Here is a 13,314-nt window from a genome sequence, read left to right as displayed (position 1 = left end):
AAGCATGTAGTTATTTGTTGAATTTTAAACTGTGAATGTAAAGTTTGATTTGCCTTATCGATTTTTGAGGTGTGCAATGAAGTCCGAAGATACGAAGCGATGAAGCTACGAACATAACCCAAAAAGTATGAAATTCGTATATATTTCGCATGCTTAACCTGATAACGCCTCACTTTCCCGCTTTTTTTTTGTAGTTGATACACAATGACTATGATTGTGACTCATTATGAACTCATGGACTCATTGCACTCCATGGCATGTCGTTTGACATGTTGCAGTGGATATTAAAATTTCAGTAAAACTTAAAACAACTGCAAAAATTTATGTTCAACAAATTACTTTCCACTCACAAAATAATTTGGGCCGACAAGTACTTATTATTAAGGGCTGATTTCAATAAAACAAGGCGTCTTTATCTATGTTAAGCTTATAATAATTATATCATATTTTTAATGGTCTACCCATATCGAAATTATAATATTTTTTTAGGAATATCATAAGTATTTTTAAATATATGTCCAAATCCGTGAATAAACAATGATAATGTGTTAAACCTTTTTAATTAAAACAAAATAATTTAATATTAAAAATAGCTTGGTATTTTTATTATCTACGAGTAGGGTAGTTAGAAATACGTATGTTAGATTTTATATATTTTTGCATGTTATATTTTTTTTCATACATAATAAAAGTTAGCGTTCATACCAGGCATAAGATGATACTAAAATTCATCATTACGTTAGTAAAGAAAAATCACCGATTATTATAACCTATAAAGTCTTATATTAAACACTTATTCTTAAAAGTAAATAATTTATGAAGATTATTAATTACATAGATAGATATTATTTTTTGGATTAACTTAACTAGATATCTATTATATACAATAAAAATGACTTCTTCTTCATCACATTATTCAGTCAATAATTAAAAAACTTTAAAAATCACATTTCCGGATCGGGTGCGTCAATAGCATAGCCGAATTTCTGTAGAGCAATTTTGATTTCGCCGAAAACACTGGGATCTTCGATAGTTGCGGGTAGTTTAACACGCTGACTTCGCGCCATATTTGAAATTGCTTTGCGCAACATTTTCCCTGAACGTGTGCGTGGCAAGGCAGGAACTGCAACCGCCTTTCTGAATGCTGCAATAGGGCCGATTAGGTGTCGTACTAGTGCGATTAATTCTTGAGTTATTGTGTTTTCGGCTACGATTTCCTCATCTGAAACAACAATAATATAAAATTCGAAATTGCATGAAAGTAGGTAAACTTATAACTTTAAATGTTATGACATGTCAAGACTCTATTTTTGCTTTGGAAAGAATAATATGTACTGAGGAAAACCGGCAAGCAATGTAATAAGTTCATTCACTTATTACATACTACTACTTCTGTACTAATTTTGTGGTGTACAATAAAAGTATATTCATTCAGTCATTCATTCATTTATTCACTTATTACCTATGTTTACGAATTAATTGATATCCTATTACGGTACATTGCCACTTAGAAACTGAAAAACGATTAGAAGTACGGGTTTAATTACACCCATTTCTATACCTCTTCCATGTTGCCCCATTTCTATCTTATACTGTATCTTTATTACTAACAGATTGCCGGTACGGACTAACTTGTCATTAAATAATAAAGTTTAATCAATTAGGTTAACATTACTATAATTACTTAACTCATGCATTGTGAACGTAAATTATGCCCTGAAAGTGCAAAATTATTGACTAATGAATCAGTTAAAAGGTTAAAACAGTTTATAAATTACTCACTGTCCTGTGGAGGTCGCATCACATAGAGACACAAAGGCACATCGCCCTTCGTCGGATCTGGAGCTCCCACAACCACGGCGTCTGCTACCCTGGCGTGTTTTAACACAACGTCTTCAATCGCAGCAGTTGAGAGCCTGTGACCAGCCACATTGATGACGTCATCAGCTCTAGCTACCACCCAAACAGCGTTTTCAGCACTTATCCATCCTACATCTTGCGTATCGTAGAACCCCTGAAAATTGCAAGGCTCTTATTTATAAAATAACTAGAGGATGCCCGCGGCCTTCATCCGCGTGGATTTAGGTTTTTAAAGATCCCGTGGAAACTGTTTGATTTTCCGGGATAAAAAGTTGCCTATGTCCGTCCCCGGGACAAAGGCTAACCCTGTACCAAATTTCGTCAGAATCGCTTAAACTGTTGGGCCGTGAAACGGTAGCAGACAGACAGATAGACAGATAGACAGACACATTTTCGTATTTACAATATTAGTATAGATTAAAAAATGAGACGCCCACAGAAGAACACATTAGGCTAAACAGTAAACAGTCAAAGTGATTCAAAGTATGAAAATTCTTACTGGATATGCATCAAAATAGACTTTCTTGAACCGCTCATCAGATTGCCACAGCGTAGACGCGAAGCCAGGTGGTAAGGGGAGCTTAGCAACCAGACGCCCCACTTCTCCTGAATGACATTCTGACCCATCTTCTCTCAATGCTCGTACTATGAAAGGCACAATAAAAAAATATTTCAGGGTAGGTACCTACAAGTTTTTATGAGTTATTAGAGATAGGTAAGTACTAAGTACCTATGTACCTATTATTTATTTTAATATGTAATAGTAGGTACAACTTTGTCCATCTTAATTTTCAGTAAGTAGGTACGCATCAGAATGCCGTTCATGTATTGTACCTAATTTTTACTAGTTCTCTTAATGATGCATAACATTTGATTATTCCAAACTATTATTGCGATAAATTCTGACGAAACAAGCATCCTAACGTTCACTTTAAGAATCAGTGAATTTTCTTTGTTATGCAATTATCAGACAATTATTTTAGCTGTCAGTAAATTCCAGTCAGTGAAATCCTGGAACCTAGAGATAAAAACTCACAATCATATCCTGGCACGGGGTATCCAGTTGAGTGAGGTCTGACACCCTTTACTCCGTATCCAAGAAAAGCGGAACAGATTGGTGACCCTGTCTCCGTCTGCCACCAGTGGTTTAGTACCGGAACGCCGAATATCCTTTCACCCCAGTGCTGTAAATAAAAAAATAGGTGTAACCCTTGCGTGCGGTAATTTCATTTTTGAAATCATTATCATGTACCTAGTAAGTAAAAAATTGAGCTTTTACTCGATAGCATACTCAGTTACAAAACACATCAATAAAAGATGGTGGTCCCAAAACAGCTGTTCTGTTTGGCAGCAATTTTAAATTCTGAGTTACTCACGTCTAAAGAAGATTTAGGTCCAATAAGCCAAAAAAGTATCTACCTACAATATACCTACATGCCTTTTTATTTAACGCTGAATTTATGATCCCTCTTTCCATTTTTTACAGAGATTGAACTTTTCTACAAAGTAGGTATAATTTTTATACTATTTTTCATTTACCTTTGCACCGAAATAACAGGTAGGAAATAATCTCTAAATTGAAAAACATCGCTGATTAAAATAAACATTTTATTTGAAATTCATGAAACATGTTTAAGTAATTTTAAATTGAAATCACACGTGTAATAAATCTATTTTAAAGTTCATATGTCATTGACTTTCATTTGCATGCCTATTGGACTTTTAAACTATTTGTAGAAAAATTGTGCGATTCAATATTCAATTTAATTTAGGCTTGGGTACCTACCTAGTTGAAATTCATAAATATTTTTTTCACGAACGAGCCAACTAATTGTGGATTTCAAGAGGTATCAAGACTAGAAAGAGCTACCTATTCAGACACTTACCTTAAGCTTAATGATGCTATAACGGAAACCTGAAATGCATAGCATAAGATTCACCCTTTGTTGGAGGAACAGGAGAATGAAAGTCTTATTTAAAAAATACCTTACCCTTGATTCTTGATCACAATGTTCTCCAGCAATAAAAATGGTTTTAAGAGATTTTCCACAGTATCTTCTTGCGTATTTGCCGGTGGGATCCGCTCTTTTCAATACACGTAATGCAGTTGGAATCGTGAAGAGGGCATTCACGCGATGTTGCTCTATGATCCTATTAAATTGTAGAACCCCGTAAACAATGCAGGTATGATAGGTATCACACAAAACTATTCTATTAATATAGATGTAAGCATAAACAATTTTCTAATTGCAAAAAAAAAAAAATAAGCAACGAGAGCTTTCGCGACAATGCAAGATTTGTTATCATTTATTAAAGCTCTTTTATAGAAGTTGCTTGAATGTTGAACACTCAAAGAGTCACTCAATATCTCAGTTCAGACTTCAGAACTAGAAAGAATAAAGATTATCAATTGAGAATTGTTAGCAATTCAATTGTGATGCACAAATTGTGAAATTATTTCCTTATTCAAAATACCTGAAATATTGTCCAGGATCGGGAGTTCTATCAGGCTTTCCCTCATACAACACTGTTGTTAGACCAGCCAAGAGTGGTCCATAGCAAATATAAGAATGTCCAACCACCCAGCCAAGGTCTGATGCTGCCCACCACACTCCTTTTTTCAATCCATACACGGTATGCATTGACCAGCACAAAGTGGCCGCATGGTTACACGGACGCTGTATGCCTTTTGGATCGTCAGTAGTACCTAAACATTAAAATAATAAAATTAGGTGTTCCTAAATAAAATAGTTACTAAGAAAAGAGCTGATTAATCCTGACTGGGCAAGTTGATCAAATAAAGCTGAAAATTAACTCAAATAAAGTTTTCAAATAAAAAAACTGCATTCACATCAATTCCTAAGTTTTAACATTGACAAAGCGTGTAAACTTATATCCTAACCCGGGCTCTTTTGACGTTGGAAATATCAAAATATTATAATGGTGGTTGGAAATTCAAAATACGAAATGAGCCCGTTAATGAACATAATTAGATTAGTTGCTACTACAAAACTAAATTGTAAGTTACAGAATATGTGCTTGTAAATAAATTCAAGTATGAATGTGTTTGGTAAATTATATCATAGAGTGATGCATTATTAATGAAATTGGAAATACCTACTAACTACCTACCAAGTTTCTATTCATAAGTAACAAAACATTTTAAACTGACGGACGAGATTGGAACATATTGATGTCTGACTAACAAAAGAGCTTGTAAAATAATATTTGAATAATGTACGAGTATATTTGTGATTTGAATACCTATTGAGCAGACCTGATAATCATCAGCTAAAGAAAAAATTTAAAAAAAATCAGCGCAATGTTAAATGTGCGCTGATATTTTTTTTTGCAAGATCCACCCTATAAGCTTAATGATAACCACAACCACTTTGCCAAAAGTGAACGAATGCGAAAAAGAAACTAACTGATACAGACATAATATTATATCAACTATGACGTAAGGAAGTGGTTTATTTACCAGATGTGTAAAGAATATACATCGGATCGTTGGCCTCTGTGGACACGCAAGGCACCGGCTCTGCCTCCATCGCCTCATCCCAGCATATGTCCCTCTGCTTGTCCAAGCTGCACTCGAGCACACGCCGTCGCTGGTATATGATGCACTTGAGTGGTTGGTGAGAGCTCTGACAGAGGGCTTCATCTAGAATATCCTTGTACCTATAGTATAACGTAATATTAATTTTTATTCATTTTAAATAATATGTGATAGTGTGTATGTCTGATACCTTGTCATGGCATGGTTTTTAAAAATATAATAGCGAATAAACGAGCAGGCGGGTCACCAAATGGTGAGTGGTTTAACAAATTTATACAATTAAGTAAAAACTTGGTACAAAGAATTTTTGCACCGTTGAAATGAACATACCAAGGTAACTTTTTACTCAGGAAAATCAGAGTTCCCACAAATTTTTTGAAAACCTGAAGCACTGATGTAGTCGGGGACACCATCAAGTAGTAATATAAAATTAAGTTTTTATTTATTGGTCGACAAAAGCATATCTACGGCCGATTACTTTAACGTATTATTTTTATTCTTTTATTTTAGACATCTTTTCATCTACCTATTTATAACTATGAAATAGAAGGTTTATCTTAGATCTTAGAAGGCTATGTTATTTATATATACCCAAAATACATTTCATTACGGGTTTGGTACTTCCAGACATTATTCCGAAATTCTGATTTTATTGTAGCAACTGTAACTTGTCTATGATTTGTAATGGCAACTGTCAATCGAAATATAAGGACTTCGTCTGTGTTGGCGTTTGCTGGCGCGAGTGCGGTGCCTTTTTGAAGTGTTTTTTTTTTGTTAAAAGTGGCCGGTTTTTGTGTTTACTGGTGTTTTTTGATGTTGGAAGTTGGAACTGACTGGAAAGCGCTCTAGAGGGGCGCCGCGCGTATGACGGCGAGCGCCGGCACAGACGAAGTCCATACTTATGTAACCCCTAACTTGTAAATAACTACAAACTTGACATTGGCTAATCTGTGTAAAGCCAGACGAGAGAGAAAAAAAAACGAAATATAAAGGAGCGCGCATACTTAGTTTAAAAAGTCATAAAATAGACTCGAATTATTATTATTGAAATGGACTTATACAAATAAAGAGGTCAGCGATTCTAATGAATGAATCGAAATAAGTATATTTACCTATTAAAAGAAAAGCTGACTGACTGATCTATCAATACACAGCTCAAACTGCTGGATGGTTCGGGCTGAAAGGCACGCAGATAGCTATCATGAGGCTAGAGATTCGTTAAGAAAGAAGTTTTGAAAATTCAACCCCTATGAGGGTAAAACAGAGGTTTGAATATTATTGTGTAGTCCACGCGGACGAAGTCACAGGAATAAGCTAAGTTCAATGATAAAAGTCAAACCTGACTATTTTGTTCGGCTCCACGCCACAGCTGGCTGCAATGATCACTGTTGGTTCAGCGTGTTCGATCCTTGTTCTCAGTTCTCTTGCGGCGAAACCTTTAAAGAAAAAGTATTTTTAGTCCTGCCGTATAGGTGCCTAATTAATATGTACATCATCTTAACTACATAGATATACTCTATCCACTGAGAGAAGTTAATATTGGACTCTCTCTATTACGTAACCCCATACAAATGACAAAGACAAAAACATAATGGACGTTAGACATTTTGAGTCACCAACCAATTACCTACAAACGAAACTATTTTTCGAATTGAATTTTGAATGCTTTTGAAAACATGGTTTTCTAATAGAGTAAGTAGTATAGAAACCCTATATCTACCCTACTATTATTCTAAACGAGAGCCCTCTACTAAATTCTCTCGGTGGACGTGGATAGTGTGAAAGCTTTCCCAAACCACAAACCTCCAAAAACAACAGAATGTATAGCTCCAATTCTATTGGTAGCCAGCATTGCGATCACCGCCTCTGGTACCAAAGGCATGTAGATGACGACGCGAGAGCCACGGGTAACGCCTAGTGATGACAGCTTGCCTGCTAGTCTTGATACCTGGCAAAATAAAGTGAAGTTGCAACATAGTGGTTTGCGCAGGTACATAGTCACGTGACCCAGTGCCAGCCTTAACTATTTACACTTAAGGGGCATGAAACGGGCCTGCCCGCGAAATTCAAATTTAATTTGGTTTTTCGCAATTTGTAAACTAATACGACAACGTAGGCTTATTTTTTATTCTAGTATCGACTATTCTCACAAATTAGTCGATACTAGAATTAATTAAACTGAACCCTTTCAAGTAAAGATTTTTATATAAACTGTGAGGATGATACTGCCATTGTCGCAATTAAAATACGATAAGCCTACGTTGTCGTATTAGTTTACAAATTGCGAAAAACCAAATTAAATTCGAATTTCGCGGGCAGGCCCGTCTCATGCCCCTTAAAGCATTGGATACGTATATCTAGGGAATATCATCAACCTATCAACCTCAATAGACCGTGAAAGTGTGACGTGACAAGTTTATTAGGGTTGTGGGCGTGCCCATCGTGCCCACAAAGGTAGATCCGCGCTTGGACCAAGTGAGCTCGACCTGGTAGTAGGTTTATGGTATGGTACCTGATCCTGGAGTTCAGAATAAGTGATCCTCTTGACAGTGTCGGTGAGTGGTGAGTCGTACACCAACGCGACCTGGTCTCCGCGACCACTCACCACGTGGCGGTCTATCGCGTTGTAGCACACGGACATCTCTCCTCCAACCCACCTGGAAATGAGATAACATTAGATTTCCTTCGCTGACTTAATAGATAAACAACTAGCAGAAATCTTCTCGGAAAACGGAAAGGTAAGCCCGCTTACATCTTAGCCTGCATCATCACTTACCACCAGGTGAGATTGCAGTCAAGGACTAATTTGTATCTTAATAAAAAAAAAACAGGTAAGCGACGCGATTTGCAAGCCGCTTTATTAGGTTTTTCAGTCGTATTATAATATCATTGTTACGAGTAGTTCGCGGTAACAAAGTCCGATAAGCCGCGTAGCGTCGTCGCCTAAAATGGCATCCATAGAATAATTATAATGATTATGATTATTATCAACCCATATAGATACTAACACTACTATCCCACACATTGTTTTTCCGAAAATAAGGCCTCAATAGCTCAACGGTTATAGGAGCGGACTGAAATCCGAAAGGTCGGCGGTTCAAACCCCACCCGTTGCACTATTGTCGTACCCGCTCCTGGCACTAGTTTTACGCTTAGTTAGAGGGGAAAGGGGAATGTTAGTCATGATTCAAATGGCTAATATTCTTTTTTTTTTTAAAGAAAGGTCTGGCGGCATTGGGACCTTGGACCAATAGACCCACGATGAAACTCACAGAGATGCTGGAGATGAACATACTTCTATGATAGTTTTCATCCCGAGTTTATGAATTCTTACGAGCAATTTAATAATAGGTATACCTAATTACGGTATAATTAAAAATCACAAATGTTTACCATTTTGTAAACGGTGGGTTGCTCTCATCTAAGACCCGGTCCCACGGTCGAGTCCACTCTAATTCTTTTCCAACCTCACCCCAAAAGCTCTCAGGGTCCTCCAAAGAGTGTGCGTACGCCTTTAGATATTCTTCTGTGACGGCGCCGTCATCTAGAATTCCAAAATAGAGATAAACTTACCATGACTTACCTACCTGTACCACCTGTACTTCTGATACTTTGTCTATTTGGTGCAGTCGTACGGAAGTTATGTGTATGGTGCGTCAGCGGCGTGCAGCTCATCACACTTCACACTAATATTATAAAGGCGAAAGTTTGTATGTGTGTGTGTGTGTGTGTGTGTATGTTTGTTACTCCTTCACGCAAAAACCACTGGACGGATTGGGCTGAAATTCGGAATGGAGATAGATAATATCCTGGATTAGCACATAGGCTACTTTTTATCCCGGAAAACCAAAGAGTTCTCCCGGGATTTCGAAAAACCTAAATCCACGCGGACGAAATCGCGGGCGTCAGCTAGTAGAGGTATAAAATTACTGCCTACCCTAGTTGTACTAAATCAACACTTATTTTCCATTATCACCAGCCAGAAAATAAGTTCATACTTTAATGCTTGACCCTGGCTTTAAACCTGTGCACGCCACTATGGTGCGTACATACATTTTGGCAATTTTTCAGATATAGTAGTGACGGATATCATATTTAGTGTATGGCTTTAGCGCTTTAGTATTCAAATCTACGTAGGTAGGTATTCTTTATACAGTTGAATTCTTTAACAATGCTGCCTATTCATATGAAGTTAAAAATACATAATCTCACGATCTGCAGTTCATCTTACATAGATTCACGACATATCACATTGAATAGCATATTACATGAGTCGGGCACTATGTATCTACGGTCGCTAATATGCAAATGCAAAGCATGGTGGCCTTATGGTGGCCTTTTTGGTCACCTTGGTTCGTTGTTACTGTAGCGACAATAGAAATTTCAGTACCTATAATCTATGTATCTATACCTAATATCTATTACGATTCATGAGATAGGCCGCTGACAAACAGACGGACGGACCCTATTTGTCTAAACTAGATATATTGTTTTTAAAAATGCGATTCAAATGTGAATTACCTACCTACTCGTAGTAGGTACCTACCTTACATTATTTGAAATGTCAAACTTATGTACGTAGGTACTTAGGTACCTAATTAAGATTTCTGTTCTGCTATTTTTTTGGTACCTAATTAATTGGTATATTTTTGTATAGGTACCTAATTTTCTTAAAAATAAAAACATAAAACATACTAAAAAACCGGCCAAGTGCGAGTCAGACTCGCGCACCGAGGGTTCCGTACCCGGGTATTTTTCCGACATGTCGCACGATAAATCAAAAACTATCATGCTTAAAAATACATAAAAATCTATTTTTGACTGTACAAGTAAAACCCTTTCATAATATGATACCCCACTTGGTATAGTTATCTTACTTTGAAAATTAAAACACATTTTTTTTCTGTGATGTAACTACAAATTCACGGTTTTCAGATTTATTCATTTACTTATGCTATAAGACCTACCAACCTGCCAAAGTTCATGATTCTAGGTCAATGGAAAGTACCCTATAGGTTTCTTGATAGATAAATTGAACGGACGGACGGACAGACAGACAACAAAGTGATCCTATAAGGGTTCGGTTTTCCTTTTGAGGTACGGAACAACAAGTAGCTAAGTAGCTGACAAGTGTTAAAATAATTTTAAAATCCAACCGCCACCCATATCCAGTTCCCGACTTGAATCAATGTAGCTTACCCAGGCCATCCAACTGTCACAATTCACAACTTGCAACTAGGCCTCACGCCCCTCAAATAGCATATTTAAGTACCTACTTACCTACCTAAACTTACTTAAGTGTAACTTTTTTTAAATCTTTTCTTACCATAGTGCACCATGTCAGCTGGAGTCACGAAAGTCTTCGTTTTCAGCTCACTTATGGACGTTTCAAACTTTTTCTTGTCCATTTTTGACTTCATTTCCGCTTCCGTGTCTCGACTCATTTTTTTAAACTCACTGACACCCTTTTATACTAAAACATCAATCAATCATTAAGTAGGCTCTACACTCGTGGCGCGAACGGCCGCGAAAGCCCGCGACAACTGCCAATCACGAGTAGATATGTTGTTCACGCCCTCGCGTTCGCGCTTCGCTTCCCTGATCAGTGTCGGTTTTTGGTCCGCGACAAAGGGTTTCGTCCATAGTCACGAACAAGACTGAAAATTTGCGAGTGTGAAGGGACACAGTTCACGCGTGGATCGCGGCATACACGGCGTGAAATAACGGCGCGACTTCACGTGCGAGTGTAGAGCCCGCTTTAGGGCTACGTCAAATAATAAGTGAGTATTTTTGTCATAAATAGATATGTAACTTTAGAATACAAGTGTAAATTAAAAATTTATAACACCCCCGACAAGTGAAGGTTACAGTTTCTAGAAAAGAGCTGATAACTTTCAAACAGCTGAACCGATTTTCTTAGATTATAGCTAAGAACACTCTCGATCATTACCTTTCAAACAAAAAAAAACTAAATTAAAATCGGTTTAGGAGCTACGATGCCACAGACACATACACAGATACACAGATACACAGATACACACGTCAAACTTATAACACCCCTCTTTTTTGGTCGGGGGTTAAAAATATAACTAAGTATCTTCTAGAATCTAGTATTTTAACTTTTACACTAAGCACTAAAGCTGAGATCTATAGAGCCCACTTCGCTCAGACTTAAGACATAGGCCGTAATTAAAAAGAGATACCGTTATACATTGCTGACACAAATCTGCCCCGTTTTAACTCGAAGCAAAGTCAAAACTCAAAGTCCGCTATGAGTAATAGATCTTTGTAGCCTCAGGCGGAGCTCTATAGTGCAAAGAAGCCGAGACGTTACAGAGACAACGTTTATAAAGAGAGCGTTATATCGCTGACATATGACCTGTCTCGCTTTAACTGAAACTTAAGTCTAAGCAAAGTCAAAGTGCGCTCTATAGATTTCGACCTATAAGTTTGAGGGTGAAATCTATAGAGCGAACTTTGGCTTTGCTCTGACTTAAGACAGAGTTAAAATGAGACAGAGGTATGTCTCTCACATAAATCTGTCTCGTTTTAACTCAATCTTAAGACTGAGCAAAGTCAAAGTGCGCTCTATAGATCTCAACCTGAGATGTGTAGAGCGTACTTTGAGACAGATGCCAACGATATAACGTTTTAAAGTGTCTTAAGTTTGAGCAAATTCAAAGTGCACTCTATAAATTTCAGCCTTAGTCTGAATTCAATGTTTATATGGATCCTGTGTGTACTTACTTAAAAAAAACTTAACGAACGTCCGTCCCGTTTTACACTAAGTTAAACATTAAAGTAGTTCAACATGGTTGTTAAACATTCAATATTGTTAGTCCCCGTGTATATGAATGTGAATGAAGCACCTTCGATCCCGCTGAATTATGGATGAACTGCACACACTGAAAATATTACATTTTTTCGACGCGTTCAGAAACCTATTGATGAACCTAGCTAGCCACGGAATGCTAAATTATCTAATAGAAATGGTTTCCGATATGCAGGGAGCAAAAGTCATATCATAATCATATTTATTTTGCAAAATTGTGGGTATATAACTGCAGATAGTATACAATAGATAGAGCCGAACACAGCCTACTGCCGCAGACAAAGTCAAAGTCAAATAGAAAACATATAGGTAGGTGGTACCTATTTTGCTACCTATAATCCGCTAGATCAGGAGAGTCAATTGCGGTAAAATAACAACTACGTTGTGACGATCGCAATCAACTCTGATTGGCTGACTCTTCTCACTATTGGCTACAATCATCACGGTTGGCCGTTGGCCTCGCAAGCCAAGAGCTGATTGGCAGAATTTCACACCCTTTGAGAACATTATGGAGAACTTTCAGATAAGTCATGATGATTTTCTTCACCATTAAAATAAGTGATATTTAATAGAATAGAATAGAATAGATTATTATTCAAATAAACTTTTACAAGTGCTTTTGAATCGTCAAATAATTTACCACTGGTTCGGAATGCCGTTCCTACCGAGATGAACCAGCAAGAAACTCGGCGGTTGCTCTTTTCAATTGTTCAATTTACAATAATATTCTAATACTATACAAGCAATTGCAGACCCGCGCATTGCTGGAGCGAGTCAAATCCATGCTTTTTTATCATTTACATATTTATACGTACGTTAATTATATTTATACGTACATAACTCTGAAAAGGTTAGAGGTGCGTTCCCGGTGTCAAACCCCAAACCTTCCAAAAAGCAGAAGCACTTAACCACTAGGCAATCACAGCTAGTATTGAAAATAGATAAGTCTGTTTTTACCCACCTCCACCAGAAGGAGGGTAATATTTTCACCCTTTTTTCTACTCTTCTTTTGTCGTACACTAATTTTCAACTAGCCATCTGCAGTAGCCACAAGCTCACGCTC

At 37.1% G+C, this 13,314-nt stretch overlaps 1 protein-coding gene across 1 annotated transcript; it reads right to left on the bottom strand.

Moving 5' to 3' along the window:
* Positions 1-450: 450 nt before the first annotated feature.
* On the bottom strand, positions 451-12,321 carry LOC123876950 (acyl-CoA synthetase short-chain family member 3, mitochondrial). Its single transcript, XM_045923399.1, has 13 exons — positions 12,167-12,321; positions 10,746-10,892; positions 8,813-8,963; positions 7,932-8,076; positions 7,223-7,367; positions 6,759-6,855; positions 5,342-5,541; positions 4,336-4,567; positions 3,852-4,011; positions 2,897-3,044; positions 2,360-2,505; positions 1,783-2,014; positions 451-1,222 (listed from the first exon to the last, which is right to left on the bottom strand). The coding sequence occupies exons 2-13, from the start codon at positions 10,861-10,863 to the stop codon at positions 945-947; spliced, it is 2,052 nt and encodes a 683-aa protein (XP_045779355.1). The 5' UTR covers positions 10,864-10,892; positions 12,167-12,321; the 3' UTR covers positions 451-944.
* Positions 12,322-13,314: the final 993 nt, after the last annotated feature.

This window comes from Maniola jurtina, chromosome 22, assembly GCF_905333055.1.
Source record: "Maniola jurtina chromosome 22, ilManJurt1.1, whole genome shotgun sequence".
NCBI classification, from domain to species: Eukaryota; Metazoa; Arthropoda; class Insecta; order Lepidoptera; family Nymphalidae; genus Maniola; species Maniola jurtina.
This window is presented reverse-complemented; position numbering and strand designations above follow the sequence as displayed.

Excerpts from the sequence above, each read along its gene's own strand:
- LOC123876950 (XM_045923399.1), bottom strand. The coding sequence starts at position 10,863 with ATGAGTCGAGACACGGAAGCGGAAATGAAGTCAAAAATGGACAAGAAA. Across the intron at positions 5,542-6,758 it reads GAGCCGAACAAAATAGTCAG|GTACAAGGATATTCTAGATG; the intron begins GTTTGACTTTTA and ends GTTATACTATAG. Across the intron at positions 4,568-5,341 it reads GTATATTCTTTACACATCTG|GTACTACTGACGATCCAAAA; the intron begins GTAAATAAACCA and ends TTTAATGTTTAG.